At 41.3% G+C, this 21,415-nt stretch overlaps 1 protein-coding gene across 3 annotated transcripts in view; it reads right to left on the reverse strand.

Moving 5' to 3' along the window:
- Positions 1-21,415, reverse strand: part of LOC126480903 (integrin alpha-4-like) — a 582,211-nt gene that overhangs the window by 321,070 nt on the left and 239,726 nt on the right. For all 3 annotated transcript variants that reach the window (XM_050104300.1, XM_050104298.1, XM_050104299.1), the window contains exons 9-10: positions 12,109-12,321; positions 11,771-11,867 (exon numbers count right to left, since the gene is read on the reverse strand). In XM_050104300.1, the coding sequence (XP_049960257.1) occupies positions 11,771-11,867; positions 12,109-12,321 (310 nt within the window). The remainder of the gene's footprint in view (positions 1-11,770; positions 11,868-12,108; positions 12,322-21,415) is intronic.

The raw sequence follows: 21,415 nt of genomic DNA on the forward strand, positions 1-21,415 counted from the left end.
ATTGTCAGTGTCGGAACAGAAATTTTCGTTTTGATCTGTTAGGTAATCTGAAATCTGCCTTCTATTACTCTTGCTAAACAGATAAACCTTCCTCCCTTTTTTTATATTCCTATTAACTTCCATATTCAGGGATGCTGCAATGGCCTTATGATCACTGATTCCCTGTACTGTACATACAGAGTTGAAAAGTTCGGGTCTGTTTGTTATCAGTAGGTCCAAGATGTTATCTCCATGAGTCGGATCTCTGTTTAATTGCTCGAGGTAATTTTCGGATAGTGCACTCAGTATAATGTCACTCGATGCTCTGTCCCTACCACCCGTCCTAAACATCTGAGTGTCCCAGTCTATATCTGGTAAATTTAAATCTCCACCTAAGACTATAACATGCTGAGAAAATTTATGTGAAATGTATTCCAAATTTTCTCTCAGTTGTTCCACCACTAATGCTGCTGAGTCGGGAGGTTGGTAAAAGGAGCCAATTATTAACCTAGTTCGGTTGTTTAGTGTAACCTCCACCCATAATAATTCACAGGAACTATCCACTTCTACTTCACTACAGAATAAACTACTACTAACAGCGACGAACACTCCACCACCGGTTGCGTGCAATCTATCCTTTCTAAACACCGTCTGTACCTTTGTAAAAATTTCGGCAGAATTTATCTCTGGCTTAAGCCAGCTTTCTGTACCTATAACGATTTCAGCTTCGGTGCTTTCTATCAGCGCTTGAAGTTCCGGTACTTTACCAACGCAGCTTCGACAGTTGACAATTACAGTTCCGATTGCTGCTTGGTCCCCGCATGGCATGGTTTGTCAGGATGTGGGGTTGTTTTGGAGGCTATCTAGAGGGAAGGATAGTGGTAGTCCAAGGCAGAAGCAGGAGGTGAACAGGCTGGAGAACTTTTTGAGATGGTGTTGTGCATACTGCTCTAGTCCTGGAGGCCAAGTGTTTCAATGTGTGAGTTGGGATCCAGGAATTATGGGATTGCAAAGCAGGAGAATTTTACAGATGGAGATGAGGCATTGCAAGGAGGTTTTATTCTAATTTCCATTATTTTGCAGGACTCAGTTGGTAAGGGCTTAGAACTGTTGGAATCAGAACAGATGGAAGTCATTGTGGAAGGAGGGGTTGCAGCTAGAGGTGGGTAATTTGATTGTGAGCCATTTTGGGTTTGCCAGGAATAATGTATGGGACTAGGAATTCACCATCTAATAGCTGATTCTGATCCTATAATTCTGCCTGCTGGCAAATGCTCCTCCACTGTTGTTTTGAAGTGCAAGTATTACCTATGGAGGGACTCCACCAGCTGTCAGTTTCAACCACCTACCAACCTTGCCACAATGACACAATTCCTGAAATCCAGCAGTCTCTCCAGTCTCTCCTCAAATCCTTCTGCTCAGCCCAGAAACTCTCCTTGGAGTCTATCCCTCTGCTCATCCCTATCACTCCCCACACTTCTACCTACTACATGCCTTCTAAGTCCTTAAACCCAACCACATGGGATGCATCATTGTGGCTGGTTGCTGTGCATCCACTGAGAGAATCTCTGCTCTTGTAGACCAACACTCTCAGCCCATTATTCCTAACCTACCCTTCTATATAAGAAATGCCAAACATTTCCTCTGCCGAATCTCCACAGTTCCTGTTACTCTACACATTATGCCCTGCTTGTCACTATTAATGCCACTTCCTTTACACTAAAATCCCTAATATCAATGGTCTTGCCACTATTGAACACTATCTTTCACAATGCCTGACAGATTCCAAACATACAAGCTCCTTCCTGGTCACCATGACCAACTATATCCTTACCCACAATTACTTCTCCTTTGAAGGCATCACTTACAAACAAATATGGGATACAGCAATGGGCACGTGCAGGACACCATCCTGTGCCAACCTATTCATGGGGTATCTAGAGAACTCCTTCCTAACCACCCATAGTCACAAAGTCCTCACTAGGTGTGGGTTCATTGAAGACATTTTTGTGATCTGGATTGAAGGTGAGGTTGAGGACACCCTATCCATATTCCTTCAGGACCTCAACATCTTCTCCCTCATTCACTTCACCAGGTCATTCTCAACTCAACAAGCCATTTTCCATAATATTAACCTCCACCTCAAAGATGGCTAAAACAGTACCTCCACCCATATATAAACTACCAACCACCAGCAATATGTCCACTTTGAAAACTGTCACCCATTCTATACCAATAAGTCCCTTCCATATAGCTTAGTCACTCATGGCCATCACATCTGTAGTGATGAGCAGTTCCTCTCAAAATACACCAATCGTTTCGCTGAGGCATTCACAGACTTTAATAACACGTCCAGATCTCCCATGCTTTATCTCACCAGACATCAACAGCCTCCCAAAGTCCCACTGTCAAGTCACAGAGGATCATTTCCCTTGTGATACAGTACCACACAGGACTGGAGCCACTGAATCACATTCTCTGTCAAGGCCTCAACTACTTCTTGTCATGCCCTGAAATGCAGAATGTTTTACCCACCAAACCTACAGAATGACCTCATCCATCCTTAGTCAATCCCTGCTCCCAACCCATGACCTAGATGCCAGACCTATCCCCTACATCCTCCCACCACCACCACCTTCTCCAGTCTAGTCACAAGCATCACTTATCCCATCAAAGGTAGGGCTACTTATAATACCAGTCATGTGATCTATAAGTACTGTGCTGTATTCTCTGTGGGAATGACGACCAACAAGCTGTTAGTCCACATGAATGGCCACTGGAAAACTGTTGCCAAGAAACAGCTGGGCCACCCAGTTGCTGAGCCTGCTGCACAACACAACATCTTTCATTTTAATGAGAGCTTCACTGTCTCTGCCTCATCTGGACCCTTGCTACCAACACCAGCTATTCTGAAATACATGGGTGGGAACTCTCCCTGCAATGCATCCTACATTCCCATTACCCTCCTGGCCTCAGCCTTCATTAGTCACTGTTCTTCACTCATCCATCCTTTTCCCTGTTCTCACTCCAACACTACACAGTCATCTATTCCACCAATGCACCCACAGTCATTTTACTTCTCTTCTTTTCTGTCCCCTCTCCCTCCTTCTCTGCCATCCCTCTAATATCCTGATTGCACTAGCTGCCTTACCTTCTCCCCACATCAACCTCTTATGCTCTCACAAGCAACCCTTTACTGTACCTAACCTCTGTACTATTATTACTCCCTCTCGTGTGTGTATGAGTTATGTTTACATAAATGTGTGTGTGTGTGTGTGTGTGTGTGTGTGCGTGTGTGTGTGTGTGTGTGTGTGTGTGTGTGTGTGTGTGTTTGTGTGTTATATAATTCAGAAAATTAGAAGAAGGCCTACTGACCAAAAGCTTACTTGTTTAGCAGTCTTTTTGTTCTGCCTATCTGCAACTCAACATCTCCCCCATGTGGAAAGTAGCAATCTATCCTTTTCATAGAAGATACGATCATTTTGTGGAGGATATAGCAGAAAATATGCAACATTTATGTGAGGATTTGGAAGGTTACAGATGGCACATTTAACACTTACCACAGATAAATCTTACTTTGCTTTGAAAGATCTAGCATCTGTATGGCACATGAATAGCAGTGAATAAATTAATATGGATCTGTGGTTGGTACTAGGAGTATGTGAGTTTTCAGTTCCTTCTAATTCTAAGGAGTTAAAGGCTTTCTTGGATTTAACAAATTATTATAGAAAATTAATAAATGGGAAAAGCAGATGTGTTGAAAAAAAAGAACCATTAATCTGGAATAGGCAAAAGAACACCACAGAATAGCATCCAGGTAGCATATGCATCCAGGCAATTGAATAGAGTGGAGAAACACTACTCCACCATACAAAAAGAGATGCTTATCATAATATAATGAGTCATGTATTTCCCCTGCTACTGTTTTTTTTTTTAAGAAAAAAGTAGTAACTTACTATGCAGCTCTCAAGTGGTTGTTGGATCTTACAGACTGTACTAGTTGACTAACCAGATAGACATCAAGATTGAGCATGTTCAGATATGAAGTCACACACAAGCCCAATAAGCAACATACAAATGCATATGGTTCAAGCAGAAAGGTAACTGTGATACAGACATTGGGTCACAGATTCATACAAAGGAAAACAGTGTGGCATCCTGAAGTGGAATGTAAATTGCACATGTCACAGCTACAGTTCAATGTGCATAATGGTTTGTTGTGTAAGACAATATGGCTAGAACTGCAGATAGTATTGCCAGAGGAGCTAAAAGAAGTAGTTCTGAAAGAAGTGCATGATTATGTACTGTCAGGACATGGGGTTGTAGAACAACATACAGGAGAGTAGCAAAACACTGAAACATGTGTGCTTGTTTCACGCTCCATTCATAATTTATATCATTATTAATCTCATGATAGGATGATACTATTACTCTTAATTTGCTACATCAAAGTCATATTGATACCTGGAGGACTATGGAAGCAAAGTATTTTGTTTCATTTTTCCTTAAATTCAACATTTTTTCTCCTGTGGCCATAATGATTTCCTGTCCAACCTCGACCATTCAGCTTGAAAGTACGGGTGGTCTTGTAGAGGCTAGAGACATTCGTTTACTTATTCTCCCAAGTTGTAGTACAAACCTTTAGAATCTCACTTTTCACGTATTTTTGGTGATGCAAAGAGGTCTCCCTGAGCCAACTTTAGCCCATCTCAGGTCATCCCACCTCATTCAAGTTGTCTGATGAAACAGTAGGTAGCTTATGCACCTTTCCTGCCCATCCTCATTGGTTGGTAGAGTGGGCACCATCTCCCTCTCCTAAAAAATGCTGCCTCCACTCTGAATGAGGGACAGTGGTAACTTTGTGGAAGAGTCATGTTCCAGTCCTTCACTGATAAATATGTATGTTCCAAGTGGACGCAAAATTAAATTAAGTCATGATGTGTTTGAGTTAGGCAATCAGTAAACTTGAAAGCTTCAGCACTTTCTTGTTCACCAGTAAAATCTTTGTGTATTTTCTTACACATTGCATGTGAAATTCACTTTGAGCCACTTTCAACTTTGTTTTAGTGATTCATCCATTATTCAGTTTTCATACCTGTGGATCCATTCGGTATCGATGCTAGGTAACATCTTTTCAAGCTTATATTTATAAGTTTTATCTCTATTGATTTTCCACCCTGTACTTTAATGCATGTGCTAAAATGAATATTTCTGTGTGAGTAATTTTCTGGAGATAGAATCGTGTTACTTTTTGTGAGATCTTGGGACCATGTAGCAAGTGGATGACTCTTTGTAATAGTGGAAAGAACTGATAAATATTTCTGTTTATTATAATAATTTTGCTTTCAAATGATTCAAGAATTATGTGAAGAATTTGCTCTAAAGTTATGTAAAAATGTGAATGGGAGGCCATGTTGCTCTTTTAACTGCCTTGTAGTGAGTCCTCCTACCAATGTACTCTGCATGATAATAATCCCCAGTTCTTTGCAGTCACTATCGTAATTTTCCCATCTAACCTTTTTACCATTAGAGCCATGGCAGGTGCAGAAAAAAGACAATTGTGCAGACCTCTGTTCAAGGCCCTTGATCTTATGACTGTTCCTGGCCTCTACATCTATGAGACAATGAAGTTGATACCAATGATAAGATTTTGTACATTATGCAAATATGTAATATTTTATACTGTACTGTACTTTGACAAATCCAATATCATGAATGTGATAATACAGGTGCTAAATAAAATAAATAAATAAATACAGTTTCCTAAACAAAACCCACAACTGTTTGAGGATATCCTGTTTAAGCATGATCATGAAACAAGAAACAAATATCAGTATAAGTTACCAACTCATAGGCTAAAACTGCTGGAGAAGACACCTCGCTATAGGGTTAAGAGGCTGGGAAATAAAATCTGTGAAAAATTTAAAAATTATAAACCAGAAAAATTTGGACATCATTTTAAAAAATACCTAGCAAGTAAATATTATTACAGTGTAGAAGAATTTATGACTGACTGACGCAAATAACTGTGCCTGATGTTATGTTTTATTCTGGCATGCTAAAAAAGTACTCTAAGTTAATAATTATTATTAATTTTACTGTATTTTCAACATGATTATCTTAAATCATTTTGTGGTATTTAAAATTACAAAATGCCTGTACGGGTAATTATTCTGTATACTTACAATTAGAAAGTAGCCTTAAACTGACGAGCCACCTATGTCCCAACCAGCTGATTGTATATGATACATTATGTGACAAGAAATTTTCTATTCTATTCTACCCAATTCCTTATTGGGAGAGATGCCACTGCTGCGATGTCTGTTAATCCAATTAGATGAGTTTAAATTGGGAGATGATAGACTGAATTTCATAAATTAGTTATTCTTGTTATCTGTATTCATTAGTAAGGTACTTTGTGTAATTAATTTGATGTTTGCTTAAAGATCATGTGACCCCATGAGATAAACATCCACAAGTTCGAACAGCATATCTCGGCCATTGAAAGATCTTTGACTGTTTAACCCTCAAACAGACGCACCTATTTTCATGAAATGAGCAGGTGTGTGGTGCACTTTGTACATATATTGTCAAAATCTGTCAATATGCTACCAAGGGAAACACATATGAGCTAAATCACAGTTTAATTTTAGTTTATTTAAACAACAATACAAGAAACTTATATTACATTGCTAATTTACCATTTGATTAAGCAAATAATAAACTTTCATAATATCATCATGTTGGCAGAAAGTGGAGGAATATTAGCTTTTTCCACTAGCTGAGGCTTCATAACAGACAGTGCTAAATCTTTCCAGAAAATTCTTCTCTTCTTTTTTGGATTTGCCTCATTTGTATGAAAAATTATTTGAGCATTGATTCCTGCTAAATCCATTAGAGCACAGAATACAACAAATGGCCATCTGCTTGTCACCTGTGTGACAGAATATGCACCACCCACTTGATTGACTGTGTTGACTTCTCCCTTTGTTATATTGTAATCCATAACTATCTCTGGTTTACCTGTAACTTCTTCAATGGTTCCAAAATTGTACATAGTGTTAAGTAACATAACTGCCTTGTTTTGTCTCAGCACATATGAAACTAGCATCAATCATTCTGAAAACCAAATAAAAAGGAGTGGATTTCCCAGGTAAAAATTCTTGTGAGATTTAGTGTTTGTTTTTTCTCAATGTGCCGATTATTGTTAGTTGCTTTTTCAAAATGGAGTTGGCTAAGGAATAGCTAGTGTACCAATTATCCAGTGTAATGTTTCTTCCTGAGCCTTCAGTGTGAGTAAATAGCCTTCCTACAATGTCACAGGGAGAATTATAAACATTGTATGGTCCTTTAGGTTGTTTTCCACTTTGTATTTCAATATTGCTAATCAAGAATGTTTTAGCATCTGCTGAAACAAAAATTGAATGTATATGTTCATGTATTTTACAATTTCACCAATCTTTTCTGTTTCACTTGTGACCCATCTGGCAACATGTGTAGGTTCAGGGAACATTTTCACAATATTTTTTTTTTTTTTTTTTTGTTTTTTTTTTTTTTTTGTTTTCGAACTCACATTAGGACATATTTTATTCCATATATACATTTTCTCCCTCTCGATAGAAAGACCATAAGTGTAGAGTGACTCTTCACAGTCATCATCTGAATCATGGACTTGATCAGAATCTGAATCATGGTTACTTCGTGTGATAAATTCCTCTTCTTCTTCAGAGTCATCATCGTTTTCGTGTCTGGTAGAGAGTTGAAATCTGGATCCTCATTGAGTAACCAATCAGTCTCATTGTGTGTCAGCTTTAATCTCACCCTGGACAGTGATTCATTCACTTGTTACATATTATCTTTTGATTTGATTAAAAAGGAACAAAATAAAAGTGAAGGAAGAGTTACTTACATGGATGGGTGCATGACACACTTTGTACACTAAGATGACACACTCGCAGTTTATTTTAAATTACTGTAGTTCATATGAACCTATGACAATACAACTTCTCGATGTGCTACCTGAAACAATAATGCAGGAATAGGTAGGGGCTTACTATTGTAAAACAAAAATGGAACTGTGAATGACAATGCTATTTGCGGTTGGCACACTTTATACATAGGCATGCCTGCTAGAGGGTTAACCTAATGGTCCATGTCATCTTGCTTATTCAGTCTTCTGTATGACTTGCTGTAATGTGGACATTTGTACTTAACAAAATGAAATATCTCAAGTCTTACAGTGTTAAGTGTGTTTTCCTTGGGCTACAACAGAATAGAATTTCCATAACCACATGAGAGTTTGCAAAGCACTTGTCAAGAAAAATGAAACTTTAATTATGTTGGATCTTGTGTTAATATTACGTATTGTTTAATGAGTTAGTTTCATGATAAGGCTTCTTCTCTGATCTGGTACAACCTTTGAAAATCCTTCAGACATATACACATGAATTACTTGCCATTCTTTTATTCACAGGAAATTAATATGCCTCATTAGCTGGCACTAAACTGAAATCAAAGAGAGTATATTATTAGACAACGTATGGTGAGATATATTGATTACAGTCATCTTAGGCAGTTTCTTCACCCTTTTATGTTGAATTCCACGTCTTCTTTTGACTGAGCAACAACTCACTGAATGTAACGTGTACTAAAATCCCATAATGCTACTTCTTGCTAGCAGACAGCTCTTTTATATGGTGACCCTCATATTCAGGATCCTATCTCTGGAATTCCTCTGATTAGCCCCAGTCAGAATGGAGCATCAGTTAGAGTAAATAATTCGATATGTCCCTTTCCTTTTTGAAAGGTCCTTTTGCAGTTTTCTTTGTTTTTGGAAGGAATCAGTTTTCCCCTCACAACATTCCATTTGTGTTAATTATTTACAGGTTGTGTGTGTGTGTGTGTGTGTGTGTGTGTGTGTGTGTGTGTGTGTGTGTGCTCGCGTGTGTGCGTGCATGTGTGTGTAAGGGGGGGAGGGGGGGGGGTGATAGATAATTAGCTCTGATATTGTGTGTCAGCTAACAGAGAGTGAGTTAATCTGGTTGTTCATTAGATAGTGTATTTAGGCATGGTATTAATGATGAGTGTTATGACCAATTTAGGTGCAAGAAAGTTATCAAATCTTGACAACATTCCCAAAGTCATGTTAGTCATGGCAGAGTGAAATGCGCTTGTGATTAACCAATGGCTAGAGGGAGAAACAGACTTGTTATGTAGCACAATGGAGTAGGCTGCCAGTGAGCCAGAGCTGTTGGCTGCATGGAATGCAAAAGCTGTACAGGTGAACAGTCTCTCACACCACTGCCCAGGGTGTACAAAGTAAAGACAGGCTCAGGGATCAGTGCATGACAAACACAGGTACATATAGAATTTGTGGAACCCACCAAACATTAAGAGATGTGTTTTGAAAGATGGAGAGTGACATCTGTATTCTTCCTTGCAGCCTGAAAGCCCTGGTGATGTGGAAAAATAGCAAGTAGCAAACTCAAACGAAAATCAGTGATTAGAGCACCAAGTTAAATGCATTTATAACAGAGACTATGGGTGTAACAATATATCTAATGTGAGAAATGAAAGAACTGAAAGAAGATTTAGACGCAGTAGAATCATGGAAGGAGGAGATTGCTGGGCATACAGGTGATGCAATACAGGACCATTCAGAGATGAAAAGTTGCTGGATAGTCATGTAACTGGTGTTGAAAGTAGCAAAGTTAGTGTTACTGATGCAGTAACAGTAGATCCACATAAATTTGCAAAGTTCTTTTTGAGATAAATAAAGAGCATTTAAACTAGTGCAAGGGATTGTCCAGCAAGTGTCGTGTCATGAATAGGAAGTCAGTAAAGTCTTATAACAGCTAGAGACTCTGCCTGTTATGCTTGAACAACTGTCTGATAGAAGTGATAGAAATTCTGATTGTGTGTATCCAGTTAGAATAAATTATATGTGAAGAGGTTCAGTCCCACCTCACTAATTTATGAAAGTAGTGAATCACTGACTACATTTTCATTTCTTTTATCAACTTGCTCCACAGATACATCTAATATGTATCCATGAGAGGAAATAAGAATAAAATAATAGCTGATGTTGATAGGTCTCAAAATGTGAAAACAAATTTGGTTTCTGATATAGACTTAGGAATAACTCATTGTGATTTATCTAAAGGAAAACAAAACACAAAGCAATCTAATGACACATTTAGTTATGATGGTCCTCTATATTTACAACTACATTCATAGTCTGCAAACCCATGTGAAGTGCATGTGTGTGGTACCATGACTGTTTCAATGCCTCTGGGCATTGGGTAATTGGTCTAATATTGTAAGTCTTGTCTTCACAGTCCCTACAGGAGCAATACATAAGAGGGTGTCACATATTCAGACTTACAACTGGTTCTTGAAACTTAACAATTAAATTATGGCAGGATAGGTGGCATCTCTTTAGAAGTGTCTGCCAGCTCAGGATTTTCAGCCCTTCTGTAACACTCTCCTCTGGAGCAAATACACCTGTTATCATTCTTGCTACCATTCTTTACATATGTCAATACATTTTCTATGGGTTCCACATACTCAAGCAATATTCTATGTCAGATTGCACAATCTCCATCATAGACTTCATACAATTGTACAGTATCCTATCAATGAACCAAAGTCTACCACCTACTTTATATATAACTGAGTCCATGGGGTCATTCAGTTTTGTATCCACACATATTGTTGCACTGAAGTATTTACCTGAGTTTTCAATAATATTCTTCATGTGAATGGAGAGTTGTAAATGACATTCATTCAAGAAAGGCCACGTGGTCCATAAATACCCCCTCTGACATGCATGAAAACCAACCAAAATATTCAAATCATGATTTTTTGGTACTGTAGTCATACTATACTATACCAGTAGTTTCCAATTTTGTGAAGTACACAGTTTTATGTTTATGAACCATTACAGTACAATGGCAATATCTTCAATGCTTTGAAATCTTATCAAGATCTGGCTAAATATTTTTGCAGCTGTTTTAAAAATTTCTTCTTTCCTGCCCCTTCCCTCTTCCCCCTGTCCCCTCCCAAAGAGGACTTATAATGGCATTATCTGTAAAAAGTCTGAGGGTACAATTAAAATTTTCTCCCAGCTCATTGACGTACAACATGACCATCAAGGGTCCCAAAACAATTCTCTGCAGTATGTCTGAGGCTACTTCTACATCTGTTAATGACTCTCATTTGAAAATATCATGCTGCGTCTTTTATCATTAACCCAGTGAATATGTTGTTTAACATCCTGTATGGCCTGAATTTCATTAAAAAATATTGGCTTGGTATTGAGTCAAATGCTTTTTTGAATTTAAGAAACACCGCATCTGCTTGATTTCCTTGGCCAAGGCTTTCAGGATGCCATATTAGGGATGCACTAGCTGGGTTACACATGACTGATGTTTTTGGAATCATGAATCAGCTCATTTTTTTCAAGGTACCTGATTATATTGGCTGTCTGTTTTGTCAATCACTTCAACTGCCCTTTTAGTAGACTGATGCAACCTGTGCCTTCTTCCAACTTCTAGGCACAGTTTTTGTTTGAGGTGTCTGTAGTATGACTAAATAAGGGTTTATTTCAGCACAGATACTGTACAGAAAACTGTATAGTATCTGATAGGGTTTACATCAGGCCCTGGTGCCTTGTTCCCCTTTAGCAAAATCAGCTGCCTCTCAAAACCATGGCAATACTAATGACAAATGTGTTGCTTCATATTTTCTGGGTTTTACTAGTAATGGACTTACATATCCAGAAGCACTTTACCTTCAAAACCATCATTGTTAATGTCACCAACTGCTGCTACTGTTGTCCCAAACTGTGCATTCCTTATTCCACCATCAATGTGTTCCATTTCTTTGTTCTGTAAAAGAAAATCAAATGTATTTCAAACCTGTATATAACAATAAAAGTGACATATTTAACTGTTTGATACAGCTTATGTCCAAAGATACTAGATTGCTTTATTTTCTACTTCTGTAAGTGCACAAAAACACTGGATACATAATGTAGGTACTCAGAGGTCAGATATTTCTACGCTAGTCAGAATTTTAATTACATCAGAAAGACATAGTTTATTTATGGAAATAAGTAGCTTTACTTACTATTATTTCACCTCCTAAAGAGATATATATGCGACCTTGATCTGGGATGGAGGTAGTTGAATACCTTGGTGCACCAATGATCATATCATCATAACCATCTTTATTTATGTCTGCAGTTGCAATGCTGGCACCAAAGTACTCTCCAAGCTGTGTCCCTGTTATTTCAATGATTGGTGCAATATGATATTTTGCACTGTAGTCATAAAGCAGCACCTGTAACAATTGTAATGTCAAAATTGTGGAATTTATTGATTTAAATTAAATAAAAATGAACTTTGACAGTTGAATATGAAATGTGTGGAGAAAATACCCATAGCAGAAATAATGGTGCTAATGTTATACGAAAGAAAACATAAACATTCAGGACTTAGTAAAATTTATGAATTACACCAGTTACATATAAATCCCTGTTTTATATTATACAAAAGAATTTTGTTTAGAGCTTATTAAAAAACCATACCAACTTCATCTACAACAGTAAGAAGACAGTTAAACACTACATTTTTTATTGGTTTTCATTAAGAATACATTGCATGCCACAAGGGCTTTGGCATTGGCACAAAGAATGTGATTTCATATAGCATAAGCCAGTATATTATATTACAAGGGGTTTCAATAAGTAATGTAACACAATTTTTTCCTTGTCCAATTTCAGATGAAAAAATGCAGAATTTGTTGTGAGACATCATGGAATATTCCTGCTTCACCACCTATAGTTTCACGAAGTTTAAAGAGATGGTGACGCAATATGTAGCCTTCAAAAAAGGTCCCTGTAATTTCCATTCATTCATCGAAGAGAGCTGTCATTGATTTTCTTTTGGGGGAAAACCAGAGAATTGCAGATATTCATAAGCACTTGCAGAATGCCTATGGAGACCTGGTAGTGAACAAAAGCATGGTGAGTCACAGGGTGAGATGTCCGCCACCATCGCAAAGAGGTCATGCAAATCTGTCCAATGTCTGCTGTGACTGTAGCATTACATGAGTATTTCCAATATAGTTGGATCTACTTTGCATCATGTGAGTGTAGGGGACTCAAAACAAGTAGTGACCCATGACGTCATATCAACTTGAGATTTTATATATCTAAAAACAAAGATGATGTGACTTACCAAATGAAAGTGCTGGCAGGTCGACAGACACACAAACAAACACAAACATACACACAAAATTCAAGCTTTCACAACAAACTGTTGCCTCATCAGGAAAGAGGGAAGGAGAGGGAAAGACGAAAGGAAGTGGGTTTTAAGGGAGAGGGTAAGGAGTCATTCCAATCCCGGGAGCGGAAAGACTTACCTTAGGGGGAAAAAAGGACGGGTATACACTCGCACACACACACATATCCATCCACACATATACAGACACAAGCACACATATTTAAAGACAAAGAGTTTGGGCAGAGATGTCAGTCGAGGCAGAAGTGCAGAGGCAAAGATGTTGTTGAATGACAGGTGAGGTATGAGTGGCAGCAACTTGAAATTAGCGGAGATTGAGGCCTGGTGGATAACGGGAAGAGAGGATATATTGAAGAGCAAGTTCCCATCTCCGGAGTTCGGATAGGTTGGTGTTAGTGGGAAGTATCCAGATAACCCGGACGGTGTAACACTGTGCCAAGATGTGCTGGCCGTGCACCAAGGCATGTTTAGCCACAGGGTGATCCTCATTACCAACAAACACTGTCTGCCTGTGTCCATTCATGCGAATGGACAGTTTGTTGCTGGTCATTCCCACATAGAATGCGTCACAGTGTAGGCAGGTCAGTTGGTAGATCACGTGGGTGCTTTCACACGTGGCTCTGCCTTTGATCGTGTACACCTTCCGGGTTACAGGACTGGAGTAGGTGGTGGTGGGAGGGTGCATGGGACAGGTTTTACACCGGGGGCGGTTACAAGGGTAGGAGCCAGAGGGTAGGGAAGGTGGTTTGGGGATTTCATAGGGATGAACTAAGAGGTTACGAAGGTTAGGTGGACGGCGGAAAGACACTCTTGGTGGAGTGGGGAGGATTTCATGAAGGATGGATCTCATTTCTGGGCAGGATTTTAGGAAGTCGTATCCCTGCTGGAGAGCCACATTCAGAATCTGATCCAGTCCCGGAAAGTATCCTGTCACAAGTGGGGCACTTTTGTGGTTCTTCTGTGGGAGGTTCTGGGTTTGAGAGGATGAGGCAGTTGCTCTGGTTATTTGCTTCTGTACCAGGTCGGGAGGGTAGTTGCGGGATGCGAAAGCTGTTGTCAGGTTGTTGGTGTAATGCTTCAGGGATTCCGGACTGGAACAGATTCGTTTGCCACGAAGACCTAGGCTGTAGGGAAGGGACCGTTTGATGTGGAATGGGTGGCAGCTGTCGTAATGGAGGTATTGTTGCTTGTTGGTGGGTTTGATGTGGACGGACGTGTGAAGCTGGCCATTGGACAGGTGGAGGTCAACATCAAGGAAAGTGGCATGGGATTTGGAGTAGGACCAGGTGAATCTGATGGAACCAAAGGAGTTGAGGTTGGAGAGGAAATTCTGGAGTTCTTCTTCACTGTGAGTCCAGATCATGAAGATGTCATCAATAAATCTGTACCAAACTTTGGGTTGGCAGGCCTGGGTAACCAAGAAGGCTTCCTCTAAGCGACCCATGAATAGGTTGGCGTACGAAGGGGCCATCCTGGTACCCATGGCTGTTCCCTTTAATTGCTGGTATGTCTGGCCTTCAAAAGTGAAGAAGTTGTGGGTCAGGATGAAGCTGGCTAAGGTAATGAGGAAAGAGGTTTTAGGTAGGGTGGCAGGTGATCGGCGTGAAAGGAAGTGCTCCATCGCAGCGAGGCCCTGGACGTGCGGGATATTTGTGTATAAGGAAGTGGCATCAATGGTTACAAGGATGGTTTCTGGGGGTAACGGATTGGGTAAGGATTCCAGGCATTCGAGAAAGTGGTTGGTGTCTTTGATGAAGGATGGGAGACTGCACGTAATGGGTTGAAGGTGTTGATCTACGTAGGCAGAGATACGTTCTGTGGGGGCTTGGTAACCAGCTACAATGGGACGGCCAGGATGATTGGGTTTGTGAATTTTAGGAAGAAGGTAGAAGGTAGGGGTGCGGGGTGTCGGTGGGGTCAGGAGGTTGATGGAGTCAGGTGAAAGGTTTTGTAGGGGGCCTAAGGTTCTGAGGATTCCCTGAAGCTCCGCCTGGACATCAGGAATGGGATTCCCTTGGCAAACATTGTATGTGGTGTTGTCTGAAAGCTGACACAGTCCCTCAGCCACATACTCCCGACGATCAAGTACCACGGTTGTGGAACCCTTGTCCGCCGGAAGAATGATGATGGACCGGTCAGCCTTCAGATCACGGATTGCCTGGGCTTCAGCAGTGGTGATGTTGGGAGTAGGATTAAGGTTTTTTAAGAAGGATTGAGAGGCAAGGCTGGAAGTCAGAAATTCCTGGAAGGTTTGGAGAGGGTGATTTTGAGGAAGAGGAGGTGGGTCCCGCTGTGACGGAGGACGGAACTGTTCCAGGCAGGGTTCAATTTGGATAGTGTCTTGGGGAGTTGGATCATTAGGGGTAGGATTAGGATCATTTTTCTTCGTGGCAAAGTGATACTTCCAGCAGAGAGTACGAGTGTAGGACAGTAAATCTTTGATGAGGGCTGTTTGGTTGAATCTGGGAGTGGGGCTGAAGGTGAGGCCTTTGGATAGGACAGAGGTTTCAGATTGGGAGAGAGGTTTGGAGGAAAGGTTAACTACTGAATTAGGGTGTTGTGGTGCCAGATTGTGTTGCTTGGAATTTTGAGGTTTTGGAGGGAGTGGAGCTGGAAGTGGGAGACTGAGTAGATGGGAGAGACTGGGTTTGTGTGCAATGAGAGGTGGTTGAGGTTTGCTGGAAAGGTTGTGAAGGGTGAGTGAGTTGCCTTTCCGGAGGTGGGAAACCAGGAGATTGGATAGTTTTTTGAGGTGAAGGGTGGCATGCTGCTCTAATTTGCGGTTGGCCTGTAGGAGGATGCTCTGAATAGCCGGTGTGGATATGGGAGAGGAAAGATTGAGGACTTTTATTAAGGATAGGAGTTGACGGGTGTGTTCATTGGCTGAGTTGATGTGTAGGTGAATGATTAGTTGGTTGAGGGCAGTGGTTTGTTCAGTTTGGAACTGGTATAGGGACTGATGGAAAGAAGGGTTGCAGCCAGAGATGGGAACTTTAAGTGTGAGGCCTTTGGGGGTTATGCCAAATGTTAGACAAGCCTGAGAAAATAAAATATGCGAGCGTAATCTGGCTAGGGTGAAGGCATGTTTGCGGAGGGAATGTAAATAAAACTTAATGGGGTCGTTGTGGGGGAGTTGTGAGGGTGACATGGTGTTAGAAGGTGGAAAGTGTAAGATGAGGTTGAAATGAAAATGAAAGATAAAAATATATGGGGAGAGATAAGGGTGAACTAGAAAATAACTGGAGATCTGGTATGAAAAAATGCGAAAAAGTGTTGGTTAAGTTGATCCTGTGGTGAACTTGGGTTGGTAGACAGCGATGTGCATGAAGGTTAGGTGGTTGTGTTGCCGCTAAAACACGTTAAAGGACGGAGAAATTCGGGAAAATTTCGAAAAAAACGTGTAAATGTATTAAAAGGCGTGGTGTTGTGGTGAAAGATTACGAAAATGGGGCTAACAATTGCAAATAATGACGTTAAAACCTGTGGAGAGCGGCTAAAAATGATCAGTGATGTACGAAAAACGGAAGGGGAAATAAAGTAAAAGTTATTAGAACTAGCCGAAATGGTTGTTTAATACGTGAAGGCAGCTGTTATTGAACTAGAAACGGTTAGCGGTATTGTTGAAAGCGCGAAATAAAAATTTTTTGGTTATGGTTTGGCAGTGGATTACGTATTATAGAGTTTATATAGGCGGGATAAATTTGTATTACGGTAAAAAGGGAAGGTGAATAGAAAGTGAGACTACTGGTAAACGCAGAAAGAGAAAATAAAGAGAAAATAAGACGACAGGAAAGATTTAAAGATGCAACAGCGACAATAACAAACGTAATTGTTGGGTTCAAATTAATGATATGGTTATAATAGAGGGAAACATTCCACGTAGGAAATATATATCTAAAAACAAAGATGATGTGACTTACCAAATGAAAGTGCTGGCAGGTCGACAGACACACAAACAAACACAAACATACACACAAAATTCAAGCATTCGCAACAAACTTTTGCCTCATCAGGAAAGAGGGAAGGAGAGGGAAAGACGAAAGGAAGTGGGTTTTAAGGGAGAGGGTAAGGAGTCATTCCAATCCCGGGAGTGGAAAGACTTACCTTAGGAGGAAAAAAGGACTGACCCACAACTTCTTCACTTTTGAAGGCCAGACATACCAGCAATTAAAGGGAACAGCCATGGGTACCAGGATGGCCCCTTCGTACGCCAACCTATTCATGGGTCGCTTAGAGGAAGCCTTCTTGGTTACCCAGGCCTGCCAACCCAAAGTTTGGTACAGATTTATTGATGACATCTTCATGATCTGGACTCACAGTGAAGAAGAACTCCAGAATTTCCTCTCCAACCTCAACTCCTTTGGTTCCATCAGATTCACCTGGTCCTACTCCAAATCCCATGCCACTTTCCTTGATGTTGACCTCCACCTGTCCAATGGCCAGCTTCACACGTCCGTCCACATCAAACCCACCAACAAGCAACAGTACCTCCATTACGACAGCTGCCACCCATTCCACATCAAACGGTCCCTTCCCTACAGCCTAGGTCTTCGTGGCAAGCGAATCTGCTCCAGTCCGGAATCCCTGAAGCATTACACCAACAACCTGACAATAGCTTTCGCATCCCGCAACTACCCTCCCGACCTGGTACAGAAGCAAATAACCAGAGCAACTGCCTCATCCTCTCAAACCCAGAACCTCCCACAGAAGTACCACAAAAGTGCCCCACTTGTGACAGGATACTTTCCGGGACTGGATCAGATTCTGAATGTGGCTCTCCAGCAGGGATACGACTTCCTAAAATCCTGCCCAGAAATGAGATCCATCCTTCATGAAATCCTCCCCACTCCACCAAGAGTGTCTTTCCGCCGTCCACCTAACCTTCGTAACCTCTTAGTTCATCCCTATGAAATCCCCAAACCACCTTCCCTACCCTCTGGCTCCTACCCTTGTAACCGCCCCCGGTGTAAAACCTGTCCCATGCACCCTCCCACCACCACCTACTCCAGTCCTGTAACCCGGAAGGTGTACACGATCAAAGGCAGAGCCACGTGTGAAAGCACCCACGTGATCTACCAACTGACCTGCCTACACTGTGACGCATTCTATGTGGGAATGACCAGCAACAAACTGTCCATTCGCATGAATGGACACAGGCAGACAGTGTTTGTTAATAATGAGGATCACCCTGTGGCTAAACATGCCTTGGTGCACGGCCAGCACATCTTGGCACAGTGTTACACCGTCCGGGTTATCTGGATACTTCCCACTAACACCAACCTATCCGAACTCCGGAGATGGGAACTTGCTCTTCAATATATCCTCTCTTCCCGTTATCCACCAGGCCTCAATCTCCGCTAATTTCAAGTTGCCGCCACTCATACCTCACCTGTCATTCAACAACATCTTTGCCTCTGCACTTCTGCCTCGACTGACATCTCTGCCCAAACTCTTTGTCTTTAAATATGTGTGCTTGTGTCTGTATATGTGTGGATGGATATGTGTGTGTGTGCGAGTGTATACCCGTCCTTTTTTCCCCCTAAGGTAAGTCTTTCCGCTCCCGGGATTGGAATGACTCCTTACCCTCTCCCTTAAAACCCACTTCCTTTCGTCTTTCCCTCTCCTTCCCTCTTTCCTGATGAGGCAACAGTTTGTTGCGAAAGCTTGAATTTTGTGTGTATGTTTGTGTTTGTTTGTGTGTCTGTCGACCTGCCAGCACTTTCATTTGGTAAGTCACATCATCTTTGTTTTTAGATATATATTTCCTACGTGGAATGTTTCCCTCTATTATAACCATATCATTAATTTGAACCCAACAATTACGTTTGATATTGTCGCTGTTGCATCTTTAAATCTTTCCTGTCGTCTTATTTTCTCTTTATTTTCTCTTTCTGCGTTTACCAGTAGTCTCACTTTCTATTCACCTTCCCTTTTTACCGTAATACAAATTTATCCCGCCTATATATACTCTATAATACGTAACCCACTGCCAAACCATAACCAAAAAATTTTTATTTCGCGCTTTCAACAATACCGCTAACCGTTTCTAGTTCAATAACAGCTGCCTTCACGTATTAAACAACCATTTCGGCTAGTTCTAATAACTTTTACTTTATTTCCCCTTCCGTTTTTCGTACATCACTGATCATTTTTAGCCGCTCTCCACAGGTTTTAACGTCATTATTTACAATTGTTAGCCCCATTTTCGTAATCTTTCACCACAACACCACGCCTTTTAATACATTTACACGTTTTTTTCGAAATTTTCCCGAATTTCTCCGTCCTTTAACGTGTTTTAGCGGCAACACAACCACCTAACCTTCATGCACATCGCTGTCTACCAACCCAAGTTCACCACAGGATCAACTTAACCAACACTTTTTCGCATTTTTTCATACCAGATCTCCAGTTATTTTCTAGTTCACCCTTATCTCTCCCCATATATTTTTATCTTTCATTTTCATTTCAACCTCATCTTACACTTTCCACCTTCTAACACCATGTCACCCTCACAACTCCCCCACAACGACCCCATTAAGTTTTATTTACATTCCCTCCGCAAACATGCCTTCACCCTAGCCAGATTACGCTCGCATATTTTATTTTCTCAGGCTTGTCTAACATTTGGCATAACCCCCAAAGGCCTCACACTTAAAGTTCCCATCTCTGGCTGCAACCCTTCTTTCCATCAGTCCCTATACCAGTTCCAAACTGAACAAACCACTGCCCTCAACCAACTAATCATTCACCTACACATCAACTCAGCCAATGAACACACCCGTCAACTCCTATCCTTAATAAAAGTCCTCAATCTTTCCTCTCCCATATCCACACCGGCTATTCAGAGCATCCTCCTACAGGCCAACCGCAAATTAGAGCAGCATGCCACCCTTCACCTCAAAAAACTATCCAATCTCCTGGTTTCCCACCTCCGGAAAGGCAACTCACTCACCCTTCACAACCTTTCCAGCAAACCTCAACCACCTCTCATTGCACACAAACCCAGTCTCTCCCATCTACTCAGTCTCCCACTTCCAGCTCCACTCCCTCCAAAACCTCAAAATTCCAAGCAACACAATCTGGCACCACAACACCCTAATTCAGTAGTTAACCTTTCCTCCAAACCTCTCTCCCAATCTGAAACCTCTGTCCTATCCAAAGGCCTCACCTTCAGCCCCACTCCCAGATTCAACCAAACAGCCCTCGTCAAAGATTTACTGTCCTACACTCGTACTCTCTGCTGGAAGTATCACTTTGCCACGAAGAAAAATGATCCTAATCCTACCCCTAATGATCCAACTCCCCAAGACACTATCCAAATTGAACCCTGCCTGGAACAGTTCCGTCCTCCGTCACAGCGGGACCCACCTCCTCTTCCTCAAAATCACCTTCTCCAAACGTTCCAGGAATTTCTGACTTCCAGCCTTGCCTCTCAATCCTTCTTAAACAACCTTAATCCTACTCCCAACATCACCACTGCTGAAGCCCAGGCTATCCGTGATCTGAAGGCTGACTGGTCCATCATCATTCTCCCGGCGGACAAGGGTTCCACGACCGTGGTACTTGATCGTTGCTAGTATGTGGCTGAGGGACTGCGTCAGCTTTCAGACAACACCACATACAAAGTTTGCCAAGGTAATCCCATTCCTGATGTCGAGGCGGAGCTTCAGGGAATCCTCAGAACCTTAGGCCCCCTACAAAACCTTTCACCTGACTCCATCAACCTCCTGACCCCACCGACACCCTGCACCCCTACCTTCTACCTTCTTCCTAAAATTCACAAACCCAATCATCCTGCCCGTCCCATTGTAGCTGGTTACCAAGCCCCCACAGAACGTATCTCTGCCTACGTAGATCAACACCTTCAACCCATTACGTGCAGTCTCCCATCCTTCATCAAAGACACCAACCACTTTCTCGAACGCCTGGAATCCTTACCCAATCCGTTACCCCCAGAAACCATCCTTGTAACCATTGATGCCACTTCCTTATACACAAATATCCCGCACGTCCAGGGCCTCGCTGCGATGGAGCACTTCCTTTCACGCCGATCACCTGCCACCCTACCTAAAACCTCTTTCCTCATTACCTTAGCCAGCTTCATCCTGACCCACAACTTCTTCACTTTTGAA

Source organism: Schistocerca serialis, chromosome 5 (assembly GCF_023864345.2).
Source record: "Schistocerca serialis cubense isolate TAMUIC-IGC-003099 chromosome 5, iqSchSeri2.2, whole genome shotgun sequence".
Taxonomy (NCBI): Eukaryota; Metazoa; Arthropoda; class Insecta; order Orthoptera; family Acrididae; genus Schistocerca; species Schistocerca serialis.